This window comes from Enoplosus armatus, chromosome 16, assembly GCF_043641665.1.
Source record: "Enoplosus armatus isolate fEnoArm2 chromosome 16, fEnoArm2.hap1, whole genome shotgun sequence".
Lineage (NCBI taxonomy): Eukaryota > Metazoa > Chordata > Actinopteri > Centrarchiformes > Enoplosidae > Enoplosus > Enoplosus armatus.
The window spans coordinates 9,674,193-9,700,504 of NC_092195.1; the positions used below are offsets into that span (position 1 = coordinate 9,674,193).

The 26,312-nt window shown below is 41.9% G+C and overlaps 1 protein-coding gene across 1 annotated transcript; it reads left to right on the top strand.

Moving 5' to 3' along the window:
• elp2 (elongator acetyltransferase complex subunit 2) lies at window positions 1–25,851 on the top strand. Its single transcript, XM_070921490.1, has 22 exons — window positions 1–147; window positions 297–375; window positions 932–1,002; window positions 1,096–1,240; window positions 2,397–2,474; window positions 2,812–2,876; window positions 2,973–3,039; window positions 5,423–5,569; window positions 6,045–6,140; window positions 7,404–7,504; window positions 13,179–13,310; window positions 13,926–14,075; window positions 15,336–15,527; window positions 15,776–15,845; window positions 16,054–16,149; window positions 17,723–17,780; window positions 18,825–18,897; window positions 19,622–19,814; window positions 23,178–23,299; window positions 23,544–23,686; window positions 24,368–24,481; window positions 25,149–25,851. The coding sequence occupies exons 1-22, from the start codon at window positions 16–18 to the stop codon at window positions 25,342–25,344; spliced, it is 2,520 nt and encodes an 839-aa protein (XP_070777591.1). The 5' UTR covers window positions 1–15; the 3' UTR covers window positions 25,345–25,851.
• The last annotated feature ends 461 nt before the right edge of the window (window positions 25,852–26,312 follow it).

Genomic DNA, 26,312 nt, shown 5'->3' on the forward strand with positions numbered 1-26,312 from the left:
ACGACAGCTTTCAAGATGGCGGCGCCCATAATTGAAACATGCCATGTAGCCTGTTGTGCAAACAGGACACCAAATGTTGTTTCTTGGGGTCGTGGAGGGACCATTGCATTTGGGACATGTAACTCCGTGGCTCTGTATGACCCACAGGTACTAAAATCTGTCTAACTTCTACTGTAAAGTTAGCTGCCGTTGTTAGTTGTCACAGCTAGCGATAAGCGAGCATCCCATAGTTGTCAATAAGCGTATTATGTTTTGTTCGTTACCTTAATAAAGACACCATTTGGTTTTTACTTCAGGAGAGAAGAGTTGTCGCTGTGCTGAATGGACACACAGGCAGAGTGAATACAGTCCAGTGGGTTCACAGAGAGGACTGTGGTGAGTGTGGAGAGGGAGGAAACCGATGTCACTGATGGACCTGTCAAACTGCTGGTTGTGATCGGTTTATGTTAGCCTCTCGACCATTTGATTTGCCACCACAACAAATGTACAGCGGCTTGTGTGCCAGTGGAAGTTAGATGTTTTATGAAGGCTTAATTCAGTCTATGGATCTAAACTTGAATTACTGGTGTAAATGGCTAGTTTTCAACTAGTCTTCTTCATTGTGGCTTTAAAACACGTGTGCAAAGTTGGTGTAAAGTTTAGTTATTTGCTGCCATGTTACTCTTAACAAGAGCATTAGTGAGGCACTGATGTTGAGCAACAATCCTGGCTCACAGTCGGTGTTCCAGTTCATCCAACAAGGTGTTGCACACCAAACCTGTAAAACCATTCTCCTTGGAGCTCAGAAAGCCTTCCCCAAACTGTTACCTACACTATTGTATAAAACTATAATTGTTTGCTGTAGTATTAAGATTAACCTTTATTGTGACTAAGTGGTACTTTTAGCCATATAGTGTATCTTTACTCAACTGTGCTGGTATTGTTGTGGCAGCTCCAGAGAGTCATCTTGTCTCCGGAGGCTCAGACAATCGGCTCATTGTCTGGGAGGCTTGTAATGGGAAGGTAAGCCACCTTTTTCATCAGTCACTGTTTCTGACTCAAGGTTTCCTGCCTTTATTTATAGATGTCTTCTAAAATGTGCTCTGCTGTTTCCAGTTTGTCCAGTCAGTGGAGTGCAAGGGCCATACTGGTCCAGTTTGTGCTGTGGATGCCATCTACGTGAAGGACTCAACGATCCTGGTGGCCTCCTCAGCGTCCGACTCCACAGTCAGACTGTGGCTCTGCAATGAAGCCAAAGAAGGTACAAAAAAACCCAACTGGCAATACATTTTAGTGTCAGTCTGTAATAAGAATAATGTCAGTATGTAATGTCAATAAAGTAGTTTGGTATGATTGATTTAATTTGGGTGATTCCCAACATCTGTCCCAACAAGGGATTTTCCCTTCTCAGATGGTTTCATTTGAATAGTTATAGAGGAATGAGGTAAAACTATACAGAGTCCCTCAATAAAAACGTAAAAAAGAAAATAGAGAAAAGTCCAAAAGATAAACCATTTTGTGTTTGTAAGTAATCATTTGTCATCGCCTTAGATTCACCCTTAAATTAGAAACCACCTGTAGGATATTGTGATTATTTTGAGAAAAAAAAGTCTTTCTTGAAAAGTCATCTTTGCAAGAACAAGCAAAACTGGTTAATTTTCCACCAGGTGCTTTGCATGTTTTTGGATATGGTACTCTATCCAGAAAGTAACAGAGTCACATATTACTTGATAAAAAAATTTAAATTTTTATTAATTCAGTTACAGTCAGAGTGTCTGCCCCCTAGTGGCTGCAAGAGGGCATGGCAATGTTTTCAATAACATATTCATTTGCTTCACCTCTGCAGTGCTGCAGAACTGTTCAGGATGCATCACATCTATGACATTGTGCCTATGTTTTATAAACATATATATATATATATATATAGTGTTTTTATTTTCTAAGTAATGTAAGTTGACAAAATCACAACAGCTGTGTTAATTGTAATATTGCTTTAATTTCTGCACATAGTTGAATATCAGTGGTGTTCCAAGCTGTCATCCGTATCTACTTGACTTTTTTTCCAAAGCTGTCACCCATAACAGCTTCCCGTTGGTGAAAGTTTCTGTCCACCTGTCAGTGCAGATGAACGCTGATGCTGCTTGACAGTCATGGAAATTAAACGCGTGTATGTGGACATAACCTTGGGGCATATTCCCGGATAAAAATACTATCTATGTTATGTTGGTGTCTGCATGGAGATTGTGGCAGCTTGAAAGACCCTTGGCCTCCACACATTAGGGTAGAAAAAAATGTATCAATTCTGTTCACACAAAAACCAAAACCCATATAGTTATATATATTATTCTTTAATTGTGTAGCAGTATTACTCGCATGGCATCAGAAAGTTTAATTCCATGTGCATGTGTGTTCTTCAGCTGAGTGCCTTCATACCTTATCATTTGGCAGCAGTTTCATGATGGATGTCTCTCTGGCGCTGTTGCCAGGCAGCAGAGGTAAGCCTAAACTGTTCCTACATAGACACCCTTTAAGTTGTGCGCCACACACACACACACACAGACATTTTTCCTCTCAAGTCATCCATCTAAATTTGCACCACTGCTTTAGTGCCTGTAACTGAATCTCATATTCAAAATGCAGCATGCGTTTGAAGTGTCTCATGTCATTTCGCCTTTCTAGTTTACATGCCTTTCGTCAGTTTGATGCTGTTCTTCATCCTTCACTTCCACCTCGCTCCTGTTCATGAAACCTAAGCCCCAGATGGAAATGTATGCAACCTGCCGTGTGTGTACTTAACGTGTGTGAAAACCTAAGCTTCTTTTCCTCTTACAGTTCCCATACTGGCCTGTGGGGGTGATAACTCTCAGGTGCATCTGTATGTGCAGTCCAGCAGACAGGTAAGCTCAGATCGATACTCTCTCAGGGGCAGCTCACTCATGTATTCTGTGCCAAATCTTTCATTTCAACATTTGACCTTTTTAAACTGCTAACAGCTCCAGAAAGCCATGTCACTGCAAGGACATGAAGACTGGGTCCGTGGGGTGGCATGGGCAACTCTAGGTGAGTACTACTGTTCCTGATGTAGAACCTATTTTTAATAAACTGTTACTATCCCGGTCTCAATTAACTCAAGGTCAGATATACATACAATATACTGTATATTTTCCATAATTCGGAAAACCTTTCCTTTAACCAGAAAGCCTTGAAGATATATTCTGTACAACAGTCAGCCGGGTTTTGACAAGCTAGCAAGATGTTTTTGACAATAAAGATATATTGTTAATGTTTGCTTGATGGCTAATTAAGACTTATGTAGACATTGTATGAGCAAAACAGTACTTGTTAAATTGGACTTTTTTACCTGTTTTTCTGCTTGTTTCTGATATGGTGGTCTTTGTCTTCTGAAGACAAAGACTATAGGCTTAAAAGCTTGTGCTTGTGGTTCTCCAGTATCTTTGAATTATCTTAAATAAGCAAAGCTGGATAATATTGGGCTTTGAAAGAGTCAGATAACAAGTGATTGGCTGAATGCTGAGAGGTGGGTGGAGATTTACAGTCAAAGCCCTCAACCAATTTGATGAGGAAAGACAAGTGCATTTTGACCTTCTTAAAGCAAAAAGCAAGCAAGCAAAAAGACAAATTCCTCTTTTTAGATCATTAGATACAAAGAAAATCAAAACTAGCCACCATGCACAGCTTTTGAACACGTTATTTTGAGTCCAGCTTCACAAACCAGTGTGCTATTGACTGTATTGTGATAGCACATGCATGGATCCAATCCAGGCTCTCTACTAATTGTGTAACCCTCTTCAAGGGCACTTCATTACTGCACTGTTCTGACTGTGTAAAAGCTATTTCATCTCCTTAACCAGCCCTCTCCACCAGTGTCTCCGTCCCACTCAGTCTATGACCTACTCCACGCTGCCAAGCTACGAGCCAGCAAAGAGACAGAGAGAAGTTTGTTGATATGAAATATCCCCATTGGAATGACAAAACCCTCTCTCCACAGTGATAGTAGTTAAATAAATCATTCTGTTCTTTTATGACTTGGCAGATGGCAGATTGCAGCATTAGAGGTGCAGTTTATCATAGCTGTTAAACACTGGGATTCAGAGCACGATGCTGTTTTTTATATTTGTGTTTCTGTCTTTATCCTATTTTCTTTCCATCAACCTTACTAGTAGAATAAAATCGGCACTAGTATAAAATCACCTGTTCATATGTCAACCACAGGCTTTACCCAGTTTATTATCACTCTTTTAACATGACTTTTAAATTATACAATCAACATGAGACACATTCTTAGAGCAGAGACAGTCAGACATCTGATCTCATACACATCAGATGTCTGACTACATCATCTGATATCATTAATATTTATTTTATTTTATTTTTTTTATAATTCAGAGTGCCGTGTCACAGAGCTGGAGCTGTTCATGGTTAGTTTATTTAGCAGCTCTTCATTCAAAATTAGAGAGTGGCTGTATTTTCACCTCTTTGTTAATTTTGCTATAAGTGTTTTTTATCTTGGTGGGAGGGTATTGCATTTTCTTTCCAGCGTCAAGGGGAGGGTCCAACGAAAATATAAATAAAACTGTGGAGGATTTCGCTTTTTTATAAAATGAAATATAAGATTTAGCCCCCCTCCCCACCCAATAAATGTTTTAAAATGTAATGAATTAAGAAAAACTCCACACTCATGATTCAAGATAAGTTGCAGTTCAGCCTGCAACTTTATTTGTTGCTTATGGGTAATATCTCAAAAACAATGTTCCATTAAAAAAAACAAAAAACAATTGTACATCACAATTGACAAACAATAAAGGCCTTTCTCCTACCTCTCACCCACCAGCATGCAGGAGGCCTTAGGTGGTAGCATCATCATTTTTTATTACGTCTGTTTATCTTGGCAGAGGAAGAACTGGGCCAGTGGCCATTGGACTGAACCTGAAATGCGTAATTTGACAGACCGGGGCACTCTGAGATGGTGGCATGTGCTTTGTTTACCACCTGTCTGTGTATATTTGGCATTTACTCCCGCTGTCTTACTGGCCACGTCACAGTCAGCAGCATTCTTCTGTAATGCCTTGATAACAGTTAACAAACTGGTGAATGTGTAGACGCTGTTTGCGAACATGTTCATCATATCAAATTCATAAGGTGATAATATATCAGTGTTTGGTTTACAGCGTGTTGCGCTACCCCCAATTTATGCAGGTTTTATCAACCTGAAGTATATTAAGCACTACACTTCTCAAATTATTGCTGAACACCACAACAGTAATTACATATTTGATAATAACACACTTTTAATCAAAGCACTGCTGGAGAGTAAACAATACAAAAGCAGTTTTGATCAGTCCAATAACAGGGTAGTTTAAGAGTTGATGGAATATGTCTTTCACTCTGGAAGGTTTTCAGGGTCTCTCTCTGGCTCTTTCAGGTAGGGAGCTGTTATTAGCCAGCTGTTCACAGGACTGTCTCATCAGAGTGTGGAGGCTGTGTGCCAAGTCTGGGACAGACGCCCGCACAGAGGACGATCACACCATCATCAAAATGAAAGAGGACGTTTTTGAAGTGAAGGAGAGAGGTGAGCGAGCCGCGCAGGCTTGATTATGAAAAGAGTGCTAATTAACCAAATGAAGCGATACGCTTTTTGATGGTTTAATGGCACATGGTGGTTATGGGGTGTGTGTGTGTGTGTGTGTGTGTGTGTGTGTGTGTGTGTGTGTGTGTGTGTGTGTGTGTGTGTGTGTGTGTGTGTGTGTGTGTGTGTGTGTGTGTGTGTGTGTGTGTGTGTGTGTGTGTGTGTGTGTGTGTGTGTGTGTGTGTGTGTGTGTGTGTGTGTGTGTGTGTGTGTGTGTGTGTGTGTGTTTTTTTACATTTATTGGCGTAATACATACGTAATTGATTTATAATGGAATATTTATAATTACATGTAGTTTGCCACAAAAAAGGAGATTTTCTTTTTCAAAGCAGATATGTACCTTCTCAGTTAATGAGCTACCTTTCTCTTGATCATAGCATAAAACAGGTCATCTGGGCTCTCTGTCTCTCTGATACAGACGTGTCCTCGGTGTTTGCTGTGTCTCTTGAGACGGTCCTGGCAGGCCATGAGAACTGGGTCTATGGAGTCCACTGGCAGCCTCCACTTTGCAGAGGTACCTTGATTAAAAAGCAGGGAAGTGATTTGTCATTATTCATAACATTTTTAGATAACTGACAGTAGCTGCCTGCTAAAATCTCTTAGTAGTGTTTGTCAGAAAGTGAATCCAACCTTTTCTTTCAGAATCAGACATAACTCCCACTAAACATTTCCACCACGTATTCTGTTTCTACAGCCTGTGGTAGTAAATGGATTGGCTTGCATGCTAAGCTGAGAGACATTGTTTATCTCCCTGTGTCTTACGATGCTACTGCTAAAGCCAGCAAGAGACGGTGATGATGTCAAAGAAAAAAAGGAGAAAAAACGGGTGTGAAAAGTTATTGGCTTAATTAGTTCTCAAGGGAAAGGCTGACTGATGTGCTAAATCTTCTCTTTTACTCTGGTTGCCTTAAAAGCTCATCACATCAAGATCCCTTCACACCCGTCCCAGCTTTTGTGTACATCACACGTCATTATGTTCAGATACTTCAAGTGAGTAAAGCTGCACAATTATGCAGTAATTATGCAGAGTGCATAGTGCAAAGGTAGTCACAATTATTTTACTCAATATTGAAATCACATTTTGTTTTTCCATCTTTACAAACAATATTTTTTATTATCATTAAGCATAGATTCTAATATTTATAATAACATGATACCATGCCTCCTAATAAAAAGGAATCTCTTCATAAATCCCTACATAAAATGCACTTGCGCTCTCCTTGCAGTTAGTCTTTGTAGGAAAAATGCCTGCAGCTCCCACTGTGTTTGGGAAGACCAGTTAACCAAGCACCCTTGCCTGTGATTGGTCAGATTTTTTTTTTTACCTGTAAACACATGTAGGAAGCACTTGATTTGATGCATCAGAGCAGTCATTCTAAATACTAAGTGTCAATATCGTATGCTACCAACATTAATAAATTGTGGAGACAAAAGCATGATCATGGTTACTGTGCTGCCTTAGAAATAAATCATAGAAGGCCTAATACAGTGGCTCTATAGGTAAATCTGATGGGTTGTGAGATGATTAAATCTGTTCCCTAATCTTTGCTATTTTAGTGTTAGATCTTGTGGGACATTAGTTACCTCTTCAGGCCTCACACTATTCAAATGAAACAGTCTGATAAAAGAGCATCACAACAGCTCATAAGTGTTTCAGATCATAAGCCCAAAAAGTTGAAAAACCACTGGCCCAATAATTGACTGTTGTCTGTTGGCCGTTATTGTGTGTGCTTCTCCTGTATTGGGTTCTTCAGCGTCTCTTTGTCTCCCCCTGCAGGTGGCGAGCTACAACAGCCCCTCTGTCTGCTCTCTGCCTCCATGGACAAAACCATGATCCTCTGGGCCCCTGAGGAGGGATCTGGAGTCTGGGTGGAGCAGGTGAGTGTTGACTTAAATACAAGGAGGGTGTATGCAGATACACAGACCCTACACACACATACACACACGCGGTATCAATCACTCTCTGAGGGGATCACAGGGTTTTCACACAGACCCACACACCAATTTCCCTCTCTATTTCTGCTAGCTTCCCTTTCAATAGCTCTTGACATGATCCGGAGCTTCAGCCCTCCCCTAGTATTCTCTCTCCTGCTGTCAGTGCCCCTGCGTCGGTTTCCACTCTCCCTGACATTGAGGTGTCAGGAATAGAAGTGATAGACAGTGATGAAGAGGCGCCGAGCCTGGCGCACCACTGTGAGTTTAGACAAGCTGAGGTTGTCCTCCCCCATCTTCCCTTCTATCACTCACTCACACTGAACCCCCTCTTTTACGGCCCATTCTCCAACACATCCGACAGGGGATGGAGAGGCTGGTGGAAGACATGCCATAGCCTTTGCCTGCACCACCTTTCTCATTATTTTTTTCCTCCATGATCTGTCTTTCCCTTTCACTCCCCACTCCTGCCTTCTGTCATTTTCTGTCGTCCACCTCCTCTTTTTCTTCACCACTTACCTCCTTTTCTCTCATCTCCCTCTCTCACATAATCTCTCTCCTTTCTTTTCGCTCCCCTCCACCTCATCTCTCTTAGCTCCCAACAGCTGCTGTTGTGCCAGAATGGGGCTAAATTTAAGTGTGGATGGTGAAGAAAAAGCAGTTCTGCCCATCTGTCCCACAGCTTCTTTTTTTTTTTTTTTTTAAATAGGCCTGGCAAATTCTCAGGTGGTTCAGGAGTACCTCAGATTACCTTTCCATGTACCTAACAGAAACAAGTACTCATGGGCACAGTCACAAATATATCAGACACAAACTACTGACATAGACATGCTCACATACGCAGAATGTATTCCGCAATGTGTGCACACATGCTCGTAAATACACACACGCATCCCATTGCACAGACATGGCTCACCTCGCCATGGCAGGCACCTTGTGTGTGATCACACTCGGATGTGATGAGAAAGATTCTACACTTTCACATTTTTGCGCCTTTGATCTCATCATTCACATCCACAGTGACGAGCAGAAAGGAGCAACCATGAAAGTCTTGATTGTCCTCTCTGACAAAGGGACGATGATTAGGGCCTGAAGCCAGTGCGGATGTCACATATTCTTCTTAGTTTTATCAGACAAAGGTGGTCAGTGGAAAAGACAAGCAGCAGTTGGCGTTTGAAATCAAGTCTGGTGTGGTCAATCTCCCTCCACAGCTCAGGACTTTTCCTCTTGATGTCAAAAATAAAAAATAAACCCCCTACCTGAAATAACCTTTTTGTTGAATGTGAAAGTGCGTAGCATGCGTCTCCTCTCTATTTCTCTCCTCCTCTCTTTCTATTCCTTTTGATCGGGTTTTTTTTTTTTCAAACGAGAGCCAAACCCTTTGAACTGACAGGTTCCCTGCCTATAAAGGAAGCTTAACCTCTGAAGCTCTGTCACACACACATAAACACACACACAAACACACACAGATGCACATGTGTAATAATGAAGTGTCAGTGAATTAAACTGTATTTACATTTTGTTCCTATCTTTACACGTTAGACAGAAATAAAGGCCTTTGCTGTAATCTGAATAGGCCTCACAAAGGCTTTCTACGGGACGGTGAAGTTTTTGGCACAGCAGATTCTGCAGCACCAAATGACCAGCCATGTGTGTCTTAATTAGCCGATTTTTACAAAGAAGTGCTCCACTTCTTCACGCTGATTAGAGTAATTGGTGAGATTTAATGGAGAGCGAGGTTAGCAGTGGGGTGGCCGGGCCCACCGCTGCGTAAAGCACATCTTACTAACGAGACACACTGGTAATTAACATCTCAGACTGACCACAGCGGGCCACTACAATGCCTGGGGGGATTGTCAGTTTGTGTGTGTGTTTTGAGAGAGAAGAGGTCCTAGCCCTTGGCTTGTGTACAAGTTACACTTAACCATATGGCGGACCGAGAAAAGCCAATAAAACCAAAATGAGTTTATATTTTTGAATAATGTATACGTGCATGTTTACGAGGAGTAAGTCAACACCAGGTTGAGAGGCTGTTTTGCTGCCCTCTCTGGTAGAAAGTTTCAAGCCTATTACACCTCTGACCAAACCCAGCATCATAGATGGGTGGGGTTGGGTGTGGTTGGAAGTATGCTCTATTGAACCTGTAACCACACCCAACACTGATGTCACGCTGTCCTGGAATCCACCTGTTCTTCACTGTTAAGTTACTCTTTAACTTTAACCCTTTTAGCAAAAATGACATGTAAAAGTTGATTTCATGTCGTACTTAAATGACAATTCATTGAAAAAGGAAGAAAATCGATCAACAACACATTTCATAATTGATTAATTGGTAAAAGCTTTACAATGAATTAATGAATTAAATGATGATGATGTATAATGTGAAATGTGTCGCTCCTAGTGACAAAAGCACAGAGAATTATCACCTGACTCTGCAGTATACTTCAACTCTATGGAGCTTTTTAGCCTCTTTTAGCACATTGTTTTGGCTGTTTGGTTCACTCTCGCTGAGTGATTTTCAGCAGTTTTTCAGTAAAAATGCGAAATTTATCAAATTAATTTTAATGTTGCTCCGCGGCTGCTGGTTGTGAAAAAAAGAAAAGTGTTCGCTAACACGTTCACCATATTAACTTTTTTTAGGTCAGCATCTCAAATTTGAGGATTGTCTGCTTTTTTTCTCACATTTTGTAGACCGTGTCGATTGATTGAGACAAATCAACAGATTAATAGAAAATGAACATAGTCCTTAGTTGCAGTCCTTACTTTAAGATGTCAACATCACGAGAGATAGAAGGGAAGAAGACTCTTGGTGCGTCTGTCAGTGTTTCAGCTGGAAAAGCTGATTTGAAAACCTGTACTCCACACTGTATGGATTTTCCTGGCTTGGCTAAGCTCATTCAGCACTCATCACCCTCTTCCTCTCCTTCTGAGAATGATATATGCCTTCCCTTCTTTGCTGCCCTTGTTCTAGTCCTCCCCCATACCCCCGCTGGCCAGCGATAAGGCACGCGGTGCATCCATATTGTTCCCCCTCTCGTAAACAAGACAGATGACGGCTTTTTGCCTCTGTGAGTTTTTGCATGATTTATGGCAGGCTCTTGTGTGCAGAATTTTAGAATCAATCTGCTTAATGTTGCATCTCATTCTCTCTCAATCTCCCCATCTCTGTTTCTACCTGTCTGTCTCTCTCACTGAATGGCTGGAGGATCGTGCCATTCAAAGTGAAGGCATGCCTTTATCGCTGTCATTAGTTCCGCTGTGTTTCAGCCTGCAGACAGGCATTATTTTGAAGGTCATTGATGACCAACGCAAGCTCCCTAAGAGGGCCAGATGATTGAGGACCCCACTTTACTGCCACATACAGTAGACAGACGTAGCGAAGATATGTGCGTGCCTCTGCTAGTGTGTTTGTGTGTAGCCTTTCAACGTGTTTGTTTAACATGTAACTGATGCACGCACATTCTTGTGTGTCTCTCCTGCAGTCTGCCTCAGGTCACTGCTGCAGCGAAACATGCTCTCGCTCTACCTGCCTGCTTTAAGAAAAGATAATGGGCTAAGCTGTACATCTTTCCAGATTTTAATCACTCAAGTATATGAATTTAGCACTTCTCATATTTCCTCACATCCAATGTCCATATCATTTAAGATAAGCTAATAAGCACAAGCTAATTATAGATGGCGGAGATATTACATAGTCATATCAGGATACAGACCACAGTGCTGCTGAGGGAGCAGTGTAGCGCTCTCAACGGTTGGTTCTGCTGCTATCGATTTGAATAGATCTGCCCTCTGGGCCCAGTTTACCTCCAAGGCCTCTGGGCCCGATAAAGCTTTTAATTGTTTGAATTCCTCATGGCAGTGAGAAGTTGGCCTGGCCAACAGAATACTCTCAAAGTCCTTGAGTAAATAGTTTCTCTTTGTCTGGTTAGGCATTGAAGTATCGTTCTCAAGAGCGAGTAGATAATAATGAAGATTTCTGACTAAGTGATGGGCGTGAATATAAATGTCTCCTCGTGCAGAAGTAGGGACTTGCCCTCTTGCACTGTCCATTATATTTCAAGGATGAAGCTCATTTCTTCTTGTACAGACCAGCTGCAGGTCGACATATTGACAGCTCGTGGCTAGAAAAACTCTCTGTTACTTAAACAAGATGTGTTTATTCAGATTTTAAATATTTTGATTAATTTCCACATTGTTTCAAGTTATTTCTGTCTGATGCCATAATCCTGCATTTAATCCTACCAGTTATGCAAGCAACCGGATGAGATATTAATATTATTTTGTTTTCTCTATTTTGATATGTAATTTCTGTTCTCTATGGATATTAATGTCAATGAAAGGATGAATGAATACAGATTGTAATTCAGTTTTTACATTTTTAGAACTAATTGGGAGCTTTTTTATTTTGCATTATGGCTGAATATTGTTCATTTTTAGTTGTAATCCTCTGTCTGTTTTGCCTTCTGTTTACTTTAAATGTACTTCTTTATTTCTTTTTCTTTTTTTGTTCTCTAATTTGCAAAGCAAAACTTTAAAGAAACTTTAATGTGAGTTAGAATGACCTCAGAAAGAGTCTAAACAAGTACACTTTCATTTTTTAGTGTAATTGGTAACTGCACTTAAATCGAAATGGGATTTCTGCCCCAGATAGTGATTTGAAACCACAGAATTCAATACAGAATTGTCTTGACTCACAAAAGCAAGGTGTCTGAGATTGGACAGGTGGTCAGAATCCTAAAGGAGCGATTTTTATTTTCTAGCATTTTTCTGAACTGAGAGGCAGTCATTTTGGGCATTTTTAAATTGGTTTGGTTTTTCAGTGGATGCTCAGAACCCATGGACCCTTCATTGTCTATATGAGCTGCCCTGTGAATGTGACACAGGGGTCACAGGCTCTCACCCAAATCCAATTTATATAAATCCTTCTGTTTTCTCAAGGTTTGCCATTTGTTTAGTGTGATATGCTGCACTGCAATTGCTTTCATTTTGTATTAGACAAATGTATTTTGTCAGAAAAAACACAACACAGTTTATTCAACTATAATAAGTCCCATTTTGCATAATTTCTCATCTGACTTGTCAGCTTAATTTGCTGTTTTTTTTCTTGCTTCTATCCACCATTATGGGAGCTGTTAGTTAATAAGTCATGAAGGGAGACTGAGAACAGATTTGAGAACCCTAACTTGTTTTCCCTCACTCCTCTTCTTTTCTGTAAATCTGAGCCTGTAGGTTTACACAACCCAGCTGTTTGCCACAACAACTAGGCTGTAAACTGCATGTCTGAATGTTATATAGGATGGAAGGAGGTGCTAAACTCTCAGAAATAGCAGCATTTTTTTTAAACTAACCTACTTTAAGATGAAAGTAACCTATAACAACATGAATGTGCATCACCTCAGTTTTCTCCATATGAGACAGGTGATGCACATTCATGTCATTACAGGTTACTTTCATCTTTTTCTGCAGCAAGTCAGTGACTCTGACCCAGAAATCAAATGTTCTTCACCCATCTGATGTCAAATATGTGTTATGTGTGTTGAAAAGGCAGATGAGTTGATGCTTCTGATCAGTGATGATCGCCCCCTCAACATGTTTTTTTTTTTTTTCTTTTCCACACCAGGTGCGTGTAGGGGAGGTTGGTGGCAACACTCTGGGTTTCTACGGCTGCCAGATGAGTCCGGACGGCTCCATGATTGTGGCTCATGCTTTTCATGGAGCGCTACATCTCTGGTGCAAAGACCAAGACAAAGAGGTGAGAGTCATGGCCTCAGCTACTCTTAAATTCAATATAATGCCAGTATTTTTGTAGTTTGTTCAGTTACAATACACAAATTGTTTCTTTCATTCACACAAGAAATGTACAACTTTTCCCTGAAGCGCTGGAATGGTAAGAATGTTTGAAATGAGACTCAATGTCAGTGCATTGCTACAGCTACACTGTGTGAGAGACTGTGATTAGTGTAATTAGTCACACTGAGTCTCCTGTCTGCCACTCAATTTGACTGGCTTCGCATGTGTCTTTGTTGGGTGTCCCTGAGAAAGAGTCGGGGTCTGAAGTCACAATATCAGTTCAGAGATAACTGCATTTCAATTACGCTTGCTTGGAAGGTGAATTTAAAGTTCAGCACCAACCTGAAGGTGTTGATAACTAATTCAGATGTTTCAAAGGAGATCGACTTCTCAGACAAAAGCACCTAAATTATAATGACCCACTCTCATGTAGTTGTCAATCATAGACACCAGTTCTGGGGTTTACTAAAATGTGGCAGGGGTGGTAGTCATGGAAATGGTGTTTATATAGAGGGGGATTTAGACAGGAAATCAGTTGAAAGCGTGTGAACTGACCATTGCAATGCTGTCTGACCAGGGAGAGTGGAGACCTGGGGTTGTGATATCAGGTCACTTTAATGCAGTCCAGGACCTGAGCTGGGATCCTGAGGGTGAGTTCATCCTCAGCGTGGGCTCAGACCAGACCACCAGACTCTTCACTCCGTGGAGGAAACAGGATGCCAAACAGGTAAAATAGGCTAACAATCACCTGTAACATGTTGAAGTAGAAGAAAAATTACAAAGCTGATTGTAGCTCAAAGTATTTGAGACATTATTTGACTGTATGTTTTAAATGTTTTATGTGCATAGTTAGGAATTAGATTAAATAACTAGATGAAAATCTGTTGTAGGCTAATCATACCTGAAAAATCATGTGAATTTATCACACTGATGCAAATATTCTATAAATCTAATATTGCCATAAAGCAGTCTTGTTAGATGCAAGATTACGGAGCAATATTAAAATGCAACGACATTATGAATATACTAAAGACATTAAAGGGATAGTTACCCTGGTATAAACAGTATAGAAAAATCTCACAGCCTACATCGTCAGTTCATTCACTCCTATCAGGAATAATAGGAATACACTGTTAATACATCACATACACATCAGAGTTCATTTTCCTCAAAGAGAAGGATACATTTGAAATGAGCTTGTAGTGTAGATGAAGAGGTACCTCGCCACATTTCTCTATTCACAAGACAATATAGAAAATGGCTCATGTTTCACACACCTGGCATCAACATGTTGACATCAGGATTCAGGCTGTCTCCTGTAAGCAGTGGTTACTTAGTATGCGGCTCTCTTTTTAACACCGTTAATCTTTGTGGGATACACTCTGTACCTAATAGATTCTCTACTTGCAGTGGCTAAAATATGTTTAGGCTCTGTCCCTGATCGAATTTTTGCAGGCTGTGGCTTAATAATAAAGAGTTTCTGAGAAGTGATGATATATTTTTGAGGGAAAAAATGAAGACTTGAGGTACAGGGGTAGATTGATCAGCCCCGGCTCTTCGCCCACTACTTACTTCACCTCAGGTTTATCCAGATGAAGTTGTTAGAAGCGTGGTGAAACACTCCAGTTTGGATAGAAACATAATCAAGGTTCCAGTCTTCATCACATCATTCAAGATGCCAGTTTGGTATATTGCCACCTCATGCCAGTGCCAAAGGAAGTCCTGCCATTGTAGTGAAGCTTTCCATCTTCTCCCGTGAGAACACTTTGCATCTCAAGCTGTAAATGTTTTTTGAACAGGCGATTCAGTGTTGTATTTGGCTTGGTTTCAAATGCCTGGGTATAGGGCCAAGACACCCTGTTCCACAACATCAGAGATCTTATTGAAACACTGGCACTTCCCCCTGCAAAGGCATGCAGCTGGTTGGGATCCTCGTGACCAGATCTGTATCTGTACAATATCTTTCCATGTCTTTTTCACCCTGCAGGTAACCTGGCACGAGATCTCTCGGCCACAGATCCACGGATACGACATGCAGTGTCTGGCGATGGTTGGGAGGTTTCAGTTTGTGTCTGGAGCTGACGAGAAAGTCCTGCGAGTGTTTCAAGCGCCTCGTAATTTTGTGGAGAACTTTGCCAACATCTCTGGGACCTCAAGAGAAAAGCTGTTGACATCTAGTGTGAGTGCCAAATTAAATGAAACCATCTATGATTATATTTTCAAGTGATTTGTATTCGATGCGTAGAAGTAGTCAAGTGATTAAATCCATGACCTTTAGAGCCACATGTTCCTCACCAAGACTTTCTTTGTAGTGTCTCTTTCACTTTGTGTTCCAACTGTAAAGTGTGCTGAGTGGAATTCTCACTCTCCTTAAAAATCCGACACACTGTGTGTCTCTGTTCGTTTCATTTATCTGCTCATTGTCAGGACTCCGCCAACCTTCCAGAAGGAGCCAGCACGCCTGCCTTGGGCCTGTCCAACAAGGCTGTATTTCAAGGTAAAATACTTGCTCAGCTCTGCGCTGGAGTGTTTTTTAGTGCTCAGGGTTGGGGCCCAGTTTTGTCTGATAATCAATTTTCATGAGCTCTGCACAGTAGGTTGAGACAGCTGTGCCTTATTAAGCAGAGGGTTTGTTTAGTATCTCCATTCCTTTCATGTAACGTAATAGTCAAATATATTTACAGAAATGTCATTTTAATTTACAGGCGACCTTGCCCCAAAAACCAATGAAGAAGAGGGGCAGTTCAACAGTGTATCTGATCAATACCAGGAGTCTTACTTCCACCCACTCGTCATGACAGGTACTGTAAACCTGCAAAAACAACACTTTCAATTATTTTACATAACATGGTCATTACTAAAATGTGGCAGTAATCTAAGTACACTCTCATTTAATTTAAACCTCCTTGATAAATAATTTCAGAACCAAAATGCACCCCTGTCTCCTCTACAGTCTGATAGCCTGATTCGTATTCCTCATTGCGATCCACTCAGCAGCCTTAGTACACATTTAAGAGTTCCCGTCAGCCTGTCGCTGGATGTTCTTATGAGAGACAATGACATGCGGCCAGACGGACGGTTAGTTATTACAGCTCCACTCCCACAGTGCCTGAGGTCTCCTGGAGGCCGATGGTATTACAGCAGGCGAGGGGATGAGAGGAAAGGGATGGTGGGTGAGAGAAGAGGAAGAATAGGTGTCAGGAAGCCGAGATGTGAGAGAAAAAAAAGGAATAAGACAGGAAAATTGTAGGCTCTCATTACAAAATGAGTAGAAAATTCCAAAATAACTGCAAATCAGAGAAAAATCTCAAATGTGACATAAGATGGATGGGTTTAGGAACGGAAATGGCATTGAGTTAATGTGTAGAGAAGACACAGTGGTACACGGAGGAAGAAGAGTACAAGAAACAAAGGCAAAACAGGGAAACTAATTGTAGGAAATGTGCAGATGGGGAATGGATGAGAGTCAAATGAAGAGAACGTAGCATGGCGCTTTAAAACCCCTGGGCTAGAGGGTGTCAAGGGCTGTCATCAGCATGATTGAAGCCACTCCTTAATCTGCAATGCTAATTAGAACGCAGGCTTATGTGATTGCAAAGTTTAAGTATTGATGACCCCGGGCTATGTAGGGAGCAACCAAGTGCGGAGACTGTTGTTAACAATGCATTTTCACTCGTTTGATTGGCTTCCACAGGCAGGGAGACTAATGAATAATTAGGCAAAATGGGAAGCCGATGACCAATAAGAAAAACACAAGGAGTCTAGCTTTCAATTACATGCAACACGAAGGCAGCGCAAGGCTTGTGCAGAGTCTGCGGTGTGAAGGAGAGGATTGGCACCCGGCTAGATTTGATCCCCCTCAAAGCCAGCAGCCGTTAAGAATCGAAGATAAAGCTGCAGTTGTTTCAAAATAGCTTCTTTTTTTCGGGGGGGGGGCAAGTTGCAGGGCTGAGGATTTCATGCAAGCTAAATGCTAAAAGAGGCTGTATGTGAATGTGAGAGAACATTGTCTTGAGGCGATCAATCGTGTTCTCAGTCTACCATGTAGCTTGTAGTTCACTCTTTCTGTCTCTCTTTATGCTACTCACTGTCTTTTTTTCCCACCTTTTTAACTTGTACGCCTGCCGCATAGACACATGCACATGTATCCTATCTGTCGCTCTTTCAGTTAATAGTACAGGGATTTAAAAGAGGGAAATTATAATAGCCACTTGGGTGTAATCCTCATTTAGTAAATTGGAAACTGGGTTGTATTAGAATTAAAAATTTTAAAACAGCTCAGGTTTCAGGGCCATGCAAATGACAGTTTTGTAAGGATTTTGAAGTCTGTTGTTAACTGTGTGTGTGTGTGTGTGTGTGTGTGTGTGTGTGTAGAGCCCCCACCAGAGGATCATCTCCTCCAGAACACACTCTGGCCTGAGGTCCAGAAACTGTGAGTATCCAAATGTCTCTCTGCTAACAGCGTATCCAAACCCTCTTAGCTTGCTTTTAGTTTCAGTTATCTGCTGGTTCAAACAATATCCACAGTCCTGAGACAACCCACAGCAACATACAACCTCTATCTCCATTATATATATTTCTATATACTTCCTTTCCCTATAAAGACATCAGGGTTTCCATATTGTTCTTAATGAAGCAGCATTTCCAGAGTATTTGTTTGGTTTTGCCCAAAGGGTTTATTGTATCTAAAAATGATGGACTTCCCGAAGCTCTTGGTTGTCTCCATCCCCATGTTCATCAGCCAATCAGGATCCAGCTTGTTGCCATCCCATGAGCCTCTTCTCCAGGCTGAATATATGGCCTCCATTTGTGGCCAATGTTAAATCCATTTACCTGTCAATCCGCCATAAACATGACGTATGGCGCAGCCGCTTATTCAAGGTGTGGGCATTGTATGTGTTGGAAAGCCTTTTTCTACCTCCATTTGGCTTCACCCCCTTGACGCATTTAGTGCATAATAGAAACATTAAAATGAGTAAGTGGCCAAATTATTTTTGTGGCATAAATAATACTCTCACCGTCGCGGCCAAATTGCCGCAGCGTTTAAAAGCTTCCTCGTCGGGGAGCAAAGTCTCTCCGTTGAGTTGCTGGCTGTGAATTCACTTTGCTGACTTGTTGACATTTAAAAACAACCAGGTGATAGTCGGCAAGCTAACAGTAATTAGGCTGTGAGTGATTAGCTGGACCATCATCATTGTTCATCTCTGTCAGCAGGAGAAGGGCCAGTCATCGCAGATCAGTATTTTAATTTCACACTCTGTCTGCTTATTTACCTGTCAGCAAGCGGCGGCGGCTCAGCCTGGAAGCTTGTTTGGAATAACAGAATACTTAATTTACTGTCAGACAGGGAGTGCCGTCTTTGTTGTTGTCCTCCTCTCTTCACCCGTCTCTCTGATCTCTGTCTGTCCTCCCACATATTCAGTGTGGCTGTTCTTCTTGAATCCTGTCCATGATCGTCCTCCTTTGTCTCCTCCAGGTACGGCCACGGCTTCGAGATGTTCTGTCTGGCTGCAGACAGCGCTAGGACAGTGGTGGCCTCTGCATGCAAGGTCAGTGTGATAAGATTGAGGCCAGAGACCATGTCACAGTCCAGACCACAGACCACATACCACCCCACCCCTCCCTTAGTAAAGGGTATTAGATCACAGAGGAGAGAGCATCATGACATATTTACTCCGCCTGCACTTATTCACACCAAGCAGGGGTAGACACTGCTGTCACTCAGGTATTGATGGTACCCACCTTGTCTTGACCTTGATTGTGCAGACAATTCTGTCTTTCTGTGGCATACAATCACTCTGATTCACTTTGACTCTTTCTTTCTACTTCACCCACCTTCTCACCCTGCATTCCTCCCCCCTCTCTCTTCCCTTCAGCTCCAGTTCCTTCCAACTGTCCTCCTTTCTTCCCTCTGCACCTCTTTGCTTTAGTCCTTTCTCCCTTTATAATTATGTTCCCTTTTCTTCCTTGTTACAGCTGCCCTCATCCCTCCTTTACATCTTTAATTTTTTTCCAACAAGCAAGCAAATTTTCTATAACATTCTTCAAAATAGAAGTGCCAAAGTGCTTTACAGGAAGAAGAAAAGGCTCAGAGGGAGATAGAAAAGACAGAGAAGATGGTATCTAAAACAAGGGGAAATAAGTGTATTACCCACAAAGTAAAAGTTATAAAATAAGGAAAAAAAGACAACAAATGGGTTTCAAGATGCTTTTGGGAGTTGTTGTATTGTGTATATTTCCCTGTAAATGAACTAGTCTAAACTGTCTTTCTAGGCGTCTAAAGCCGAGCACGCAGCAATCCTGCTGTGGAGTACAGCAACATGGCGTCAGCTACAGACGCTGCCGTGCCACTCCCTCACCGTCACCCAGATGGCCTTCTCCCCCGATGCACGACTCCTATTGGCCGTTTCCCGTGATCGCACCTGGTCTTTATGGAGACGGAACCTGCCTACACCTGAAAGTCCAGGTGAGAAAGTGGAAGGAGTTGTCACTAATACGGGCTCCTTTTAAAGGTCTGTGTTATTTAGTCGTCAGGATTTTGTTTTGTAATGCAGGACGGCTCAGGAGGAGATAAAGGTCCGTCATGGGGCTTTGCATATAAACTTAGCTTAAAGCAGCTACAAGGAGTTTTTAACTGGTTATGAAACAGTCTCACTACAGATGCCTCTATATGACCTACATAAACAAACGAGACCATCTGCGAGAAGATTGGCTATTTCTGTATAGTTATTCTTAATGCCTGTCCCGGGTCCGATTCCCCGCCAAATCAGACGAAACAATTTACAGTATGCAGACTGGAAGAGCCTATGTTTACATTTTTACAATGCCAGGAGATTCTTCTTTGGAGAATTTTATTTTTGACGTTATATTTTCTGTTAGTTGTAGGTTTACATGTAACCTAGGTATATGATTAGTACTAAAACAAAGTTTACTGTGTCACCATTGTTTTTTTATTTTTATTAATCTTACATAGTCACAAATCATTACCTTATCGCTATGCATCCTGGATAGGATTAAAAGTAAGTCTTTCTTTCATTCCCTTCCAAAACAAACACACTCACTAGCCAGATCAAGATCTTTTACGACCACAAGGGCCTTAGTGGCAGACACCACCAGCTCCCTGATTCAAATTAATTAAAAACAAGGTAAACCCACGCATATTTGTTCCAAATCAAATTCCAAGTCAAGCTGGCCTGATTGGAAGGAATCCCCTAATTAATACTGTGAAGAGCCAAACAAGTGATGCATTGACTGAAACTAGTCCAAAAAGGAGCTAATGAAGGAACAATTATTAATTTATTTGATTTAAAATGTAACCACATTTTCTCTGCATATTTATGTAAACTGACCACAATTTGAATTTTTTTAACTTTCCCCCTTAAACAAACGTATTAGTATCTTTATTGCAGGTAATACTTTGGATAGTAGGCGCAGCAAAGCTTTGAAATGGGGTATGAGGGCTTTCAGATGGACATTAAGTAATGCAGAATACCTCAGGTGCCTTCATGTTTACTTGTTCAACCTCATTCATTGCCGGAGGCCTTGTCAGTATGGGACCAGGTACACCCACATCAATACAGCCTGTTGTTATTTTTGACATATTGCAAACATCAATCTAAAAGCCTCCTTTGTAGCTTTTCATCACTCATTTTGTCTGTTTTGCTTGACCTTTGACCTCTTTCAGATTTAACTCAGTGGTGGTGACATTAATGGTTAGAGAAACAGATTTGTTTCTGGAAGGTCACCACTATCAGTATCCACATAGTCTGAGAAATTAAGCAGATGAGAAATCATCTGGACCTTTTTTTTGTCGATGGTGGAAACAGTTGATTTTGTTTGAAATCACCTTCCATGCATAAACAATGTGGTAGATGTTGTGTAAATCCTTGTCTCTGATTGGCTATTCCTGCTCTGAACATACATGTGATTAATCATGCGCTCACTTGAGAGCTGCTCTTAAAGGTCACTCTTGCACTTTGCTGTAAGTAGGAGTAATATGATGATAAATGGGCCTTATTCTTCACACTTCACAAAACACTGTTTTACTCCTCAGTTCACTCTTAAGAGCATTCTGAAGTGTAATTCTTAAAAGTTTGATCAACATGGTCAGGTATTGGCAAGGTGTGAGCCATCCACAAACAACGTTTCTGAGTCACTGTCATCATATAAAAATAGTTATGAATATATCTAGAACAAGATACTTAAAGTCTGTAACAAACAAAAAATAAGCACTGATATCGGATCAGTACTTGTCGGCCAATGTCCTGAGTCGATCTGCGTATCCCCACTCTCCATTCACCTCCTGCAGGGCCCCTGTTGTGAACAAGAGCATGCTCCTGCAGAGTTTGTTTATATGAGAATCTCAGCACCCTGACTCAGACAAATAACCCGATCCTGCATCCAAGGTGAGCAGAACACGACATTTAAGCCCGGAGGATTACCTCCCACCTGCACCTGGTAACGCATCTCGTGGCTCTTTTGGCAGCTCAGGATGGTCGTAATGGGCACTGACAGAGGCTAACCAGTCCTGCACTGTATGGTGGACTGCACGGAGGCAGGGGGGGTGTTTGTGAGAGAGGAGAGGAGGAGAGGAGTAGAGGGAGTAGAAGAGGAGGGCGGGGGGGGGGGGGGGGGGGGGGGGTTGGGGGGCGTCCCGTCTGTTCCGGTTGGCTGCTGAATCACTCAAGGTGATTGTGAAGAACACACACTCACACACAGTCTCGCAGACCAGACCAGGGAAGGTTAAACGAAGTCAGAGCTGATCAAACAAACTGACTCCCTCTATCCTTACCTCCACTGTGTCTCTCCTTTTCCTCTCACCTGTTTTGTCTAACCACGTCCTCCTCCCTTCCCTTGTCCAACACCTCTTCCTCCCTCTTCCTCTCCCTCGTGGGTCAACCACCCAGACATCTTCATTAAGGAGATACTGTCACTTTCCTCTCCTCCTTTTCTTTGTGCCACTGTCTATCTAATCTGTGTAGCCCTTTTTAATACGCTGCTCTTATCTTCTTGATGTATTTAGCTTTTTGTGTCTCCTCTTTTTTTTTTTTACTTTACTGGATGGACTTTACTTTGTCCATCTCTGGTCTCCATCTCTGTGTGTTCGGACTGAACAGCCCACCGTGTCTCCTCGCGGTCCTCAGATGAGTGTTAATGGAAGGAGGTGCAACACCTGTGTGTCCCAAACAACACACCCTCAAGTGTGTGTGTGTGTGTGTGTGTGTGTGTGTGTGTGTGTGTGTGTGTGTGTGTGTGTGTGCGTGCACTTTGTATAGAGGGAGTGTTGTGAGCGTATATACACGACATGGTTTTTAACTCTGACACTGTGGTTTTTATGACTACGTGTACATGCCGGTTCCATTGTGTGTGTGTGGTTGCACCAGTGAAGAGCAGCACTGCTGCGGACGCGCAGACAGGCGGCTGCCAGCAGCTTACAAACAAACTCTCAGGGGAAAACCAATCTGGGGTCTGAACTGACTTAGACTGGGGAAATAAACAGCAGCAGGTCATAAACCAAAACTGACTGAAATGGAGGGCTGGAATGAGGTTCTCTGTCTTGTTTGGTTGTTTATTTGTCGCTCGGGAGAGCCTTTGTTGCTACAGAGCAGTGAGGGAGGGATGTAGACATGCTGATGTCATGCTATAATAGTGGTGACACAGAGTTTTGACTACCAGCTCATGTCTCATCAAAAAGGAAACGTCAGTGTCGAGATCTATAAATTAAATGTGACAAAATATATGTATTGTTAGGAATGATGATAGCATTTTGAGTTTGAATGAATTCTTCATATACTCTCTGTACTTGTTTGTGTTTGTTGTATCCATGCAGAGCTGCAGTTCTCGCTGTTCACACACACAGGGAAAGACACAGCCATACACAGCCGAATCATCTGGTCATGTGACTGGAGCCCAGACAGCAAATACTTTGTGACATCCAGTCGGGACAAGAAGGTATATACTCTATAAGTCCTTGCTTTTAAGGTGATAAAATGATGGTAAGAAAAGTCATTGCACTTTCAGGTAGTAATGTCATGAATGTAATGAATTTTGTGTGTGTGTGTGTGTGTGTGTGTGTGTGTGTGTGTGTGTGTGTGTGTGTGTGTGTGTGTGTGTGTGTGTGTGTGTGTGTGTGTGTGTGTGTGTGTGTGTGTGTGTGTGTGTGTGTGTGTGTGTGTGTGTCTGTCTGTTTGTCCAGGTGATAGTGTGGGGACCCTGCGGATTAGAGGACTCTGGAGACTCTGTGCTTCCTCCTGAGATTAAACCTCGTTCTTCCATCTTGGATGTGGGCGATTCTGCTACCGCTGTGGCTTTCTGCCCCGTACTCTGCGCCGATAACAGGTACACACACACACACACACACACACACACACACACACACACACACACACACACACACACACACACACACACACACACACACACACACAACCCAATTCTTTATTTTTGTGTCATGGCTAACTTTATGTAAGTAAGTGTAAGTACGACCAGCTGAACTCTGAGCTCTGTACACTGACAACATCCTGCAAAGAATTTGAAAGTGAAATATAAACTATTTTAGTCCTTTTCAAACTGATTATCTGTCATACTAACACTCTTGGTGATGTTATTTTATTTGTGCTGAGGAAAAACCACAAGTAAATGGTTCTTTCTTTTCATTTGATAAGACAGTACAACGACCCAGAACTAGTTAATAGCAGATCCACCGTCCACTGTTTTAATGTGAAGTTGTTTGTAGTTATTTTAAGTCATAAGGAAGTGTAGAAGTTACCTGCTATGGCTCAGCCAGTCTACGCTCAAGTGTTGGCAGGAAACTATGGAACTGAAGAGGCTGCAAATCAATACTGAATATCACTGTGTAGACACAATGCAGAAGTCTGACTTCACCGCCACGTTTAATATTAGAATTTTGCACGAATTCTAGGTCACTGCCCTAAGGTCTGAGCACCGTAAATGAATGTAGTCAGTGAAGGTTTGGTTTGCTGTAATGCAAATGTGTGTGTGTTTTGGCGCCTTCCACAGCTACCTGCTTGCAGTGGGCCTGGAGTGTGGCAGGATCTTGCTGTACAGGTGGAGCCCTGGCCAGGAGCCTGCTGGAGGACACGACTGGAGCATCTGTGGAGAAACGGACATCTCGTATCCTTTACAACACACACACAAACACAGTTCATCTGAAGTTCATTTCCTGATGGAACTTTGAAAGGCCTCCAATGGCTATTGGCAGTAGATGTAAATGACAATGTGTCACAGCAACAGTAGTGTGGTTTAGTTTGATGGCTGGTGAGAGGCAGAAGCTTTCTGTTCTGTGTTACAGAGAAAAAGGCAGCAGCCCGCTGGATCTGGCTGCGTTCCTTTGAAGCAGGCAGCAGTTAGGGGGGAAGGCATCGACAGGTACTTGTGTGTATTTCTGTGTGTGTAGTATCCCACATGGGTGTGTGAGTCATCATTTGCAGAGCTCCGGAAGTGAATTGAAGACAGTTATCTCTATTGTGCCTTTGTATCAGAAGGCTTCTGCTCCTCAGGCGTCAATGCTGCTCAAACCACATTTTTGTCAGCATTTTTCAACAACTTTTGAAATCAAGTTAGTTTAGCCATTCTGTACCTCAACAGCTATTGTTTTTATACATATATGTTTCAACTCCCTGTTATGTGTCCAATAATCCCAAGATCAGAGAGAGATGTTTGGGATTGTCTCTTCACATTTGAGAAGGAGAGACGGTACAGTAGTAGAGTATGTGTAGTCTGATGCTTGTCATACAGAGCAGTATCCTGTTGTTTCCCTTCATCACACATCCTTTCGCAGACAAAGCCACACTTTGGCGGTCAAGAGGCTCCGCTGGAGGCCCAGGACCGGCCGGGCAGGTCGAGACAGCAACAAGACGGATAGACAGACTGACGGAGAGAGTGAAATCAAGGAGCAGAGCTCCTGGGTCCAGCTTGCCAGCGCCAGTGCCGACCACTCTGTCAAAATCTTCAACATCAACAAACGGGCTCTTTAGCACCACCAACACTGACACTATTATGTCTCTCCCACGCAGAGAGACACTTGGACTGAGGGCCAGGGGCCTGACTGTGGCACCAAGGCCACAGCTGCTCGCTGGCAAGCCATTCACTCCCTGTGACAGCCAGTTAAGTCATGGGTCAGTCGCAGGACAAACCCACAGCACACATGCCCCGCAGTCTGTCTGCACACAGCTGAACAGATTTGATGGGTGGAAGCAAGATGGTGAAAACGCCGTGACCCTAGGGTGGTATTTTGCTTAGACACTTCAAAGTGTTTTAGATTCAGAGAAGACGACACTGCTGGATATATATACAGATTGCATATTTAGACTTGTTATCCAAGTAAACATTTATACAGTGAGCGGATGCTTTTTAGGAACAAATCAAGGAAGTGATTATGATCATGCTATTCTCCCTGGTTGTTAAGGCTGTCATTAATTGCACAGATGTATGGTGTGTATTTGTTTTATGACAAATTAATTAAATGTTTTTTACATCCAAAATTTGACTGTCTTTGGTCTCTCAATGAAGTTCTATTGTTGAAGTAAAACAAATCACAGAACTCTCAAGTACAAAATGGTGTAAGATCACAAAACATGAATCGTAAGTAGCAGAGCCGTAACTGAAATGGTAGTACAGCACCTGTCCAATTACTAAAGATTTAATGTACAATATAGCTAATCATGTTTATGTGTTTCAGATTTCTCTTGTATTTTCCTGTCTTCCAAGCAGCCAGTAGTTGCTAGTTGAAACCACTTTAACCAAAGAGTGATTTTTTTCATTTTCTGTTTTGATTCAGTAATATTTAGTGGCCAGGAGAGGTAAAATGACCCAGTAATTCACATGGAAAAATACAAACCAGCAACAAAGCCTGAAACATTTTTGGTGTCAAAATGTATAATTTCTTTTGCTTTTTTTATGTAATTGTCTTGTGTCTCCTCAGAGTTCTCTTACGATCATTGTG

Bases quoted from the DNA above. Each gene is read 5' to 3' on its own strand.
- elp2 (XM_070921490.1), top strand. From the start codon at position 16: ATGGCGGCGCCCATAATTGAAACATGCCATGTAGCCTGTTGTGCAAAC. The intron at 2,475-2,811 runs GTAAGCCTAAAC...TTCCTCTTACAG, and splicing joins GCTGTTGCCAGGCAGCAGAG to TTCCCATACTGGCCTGTGGG. The intron at 7,505-13,178 runs GTGAGTGTTGAC...TTTCCACACCAG, and splicing joins CTGGAGTCTGGGTGGAGCAG to GTGCGTGTAGGGGAGGTTGG.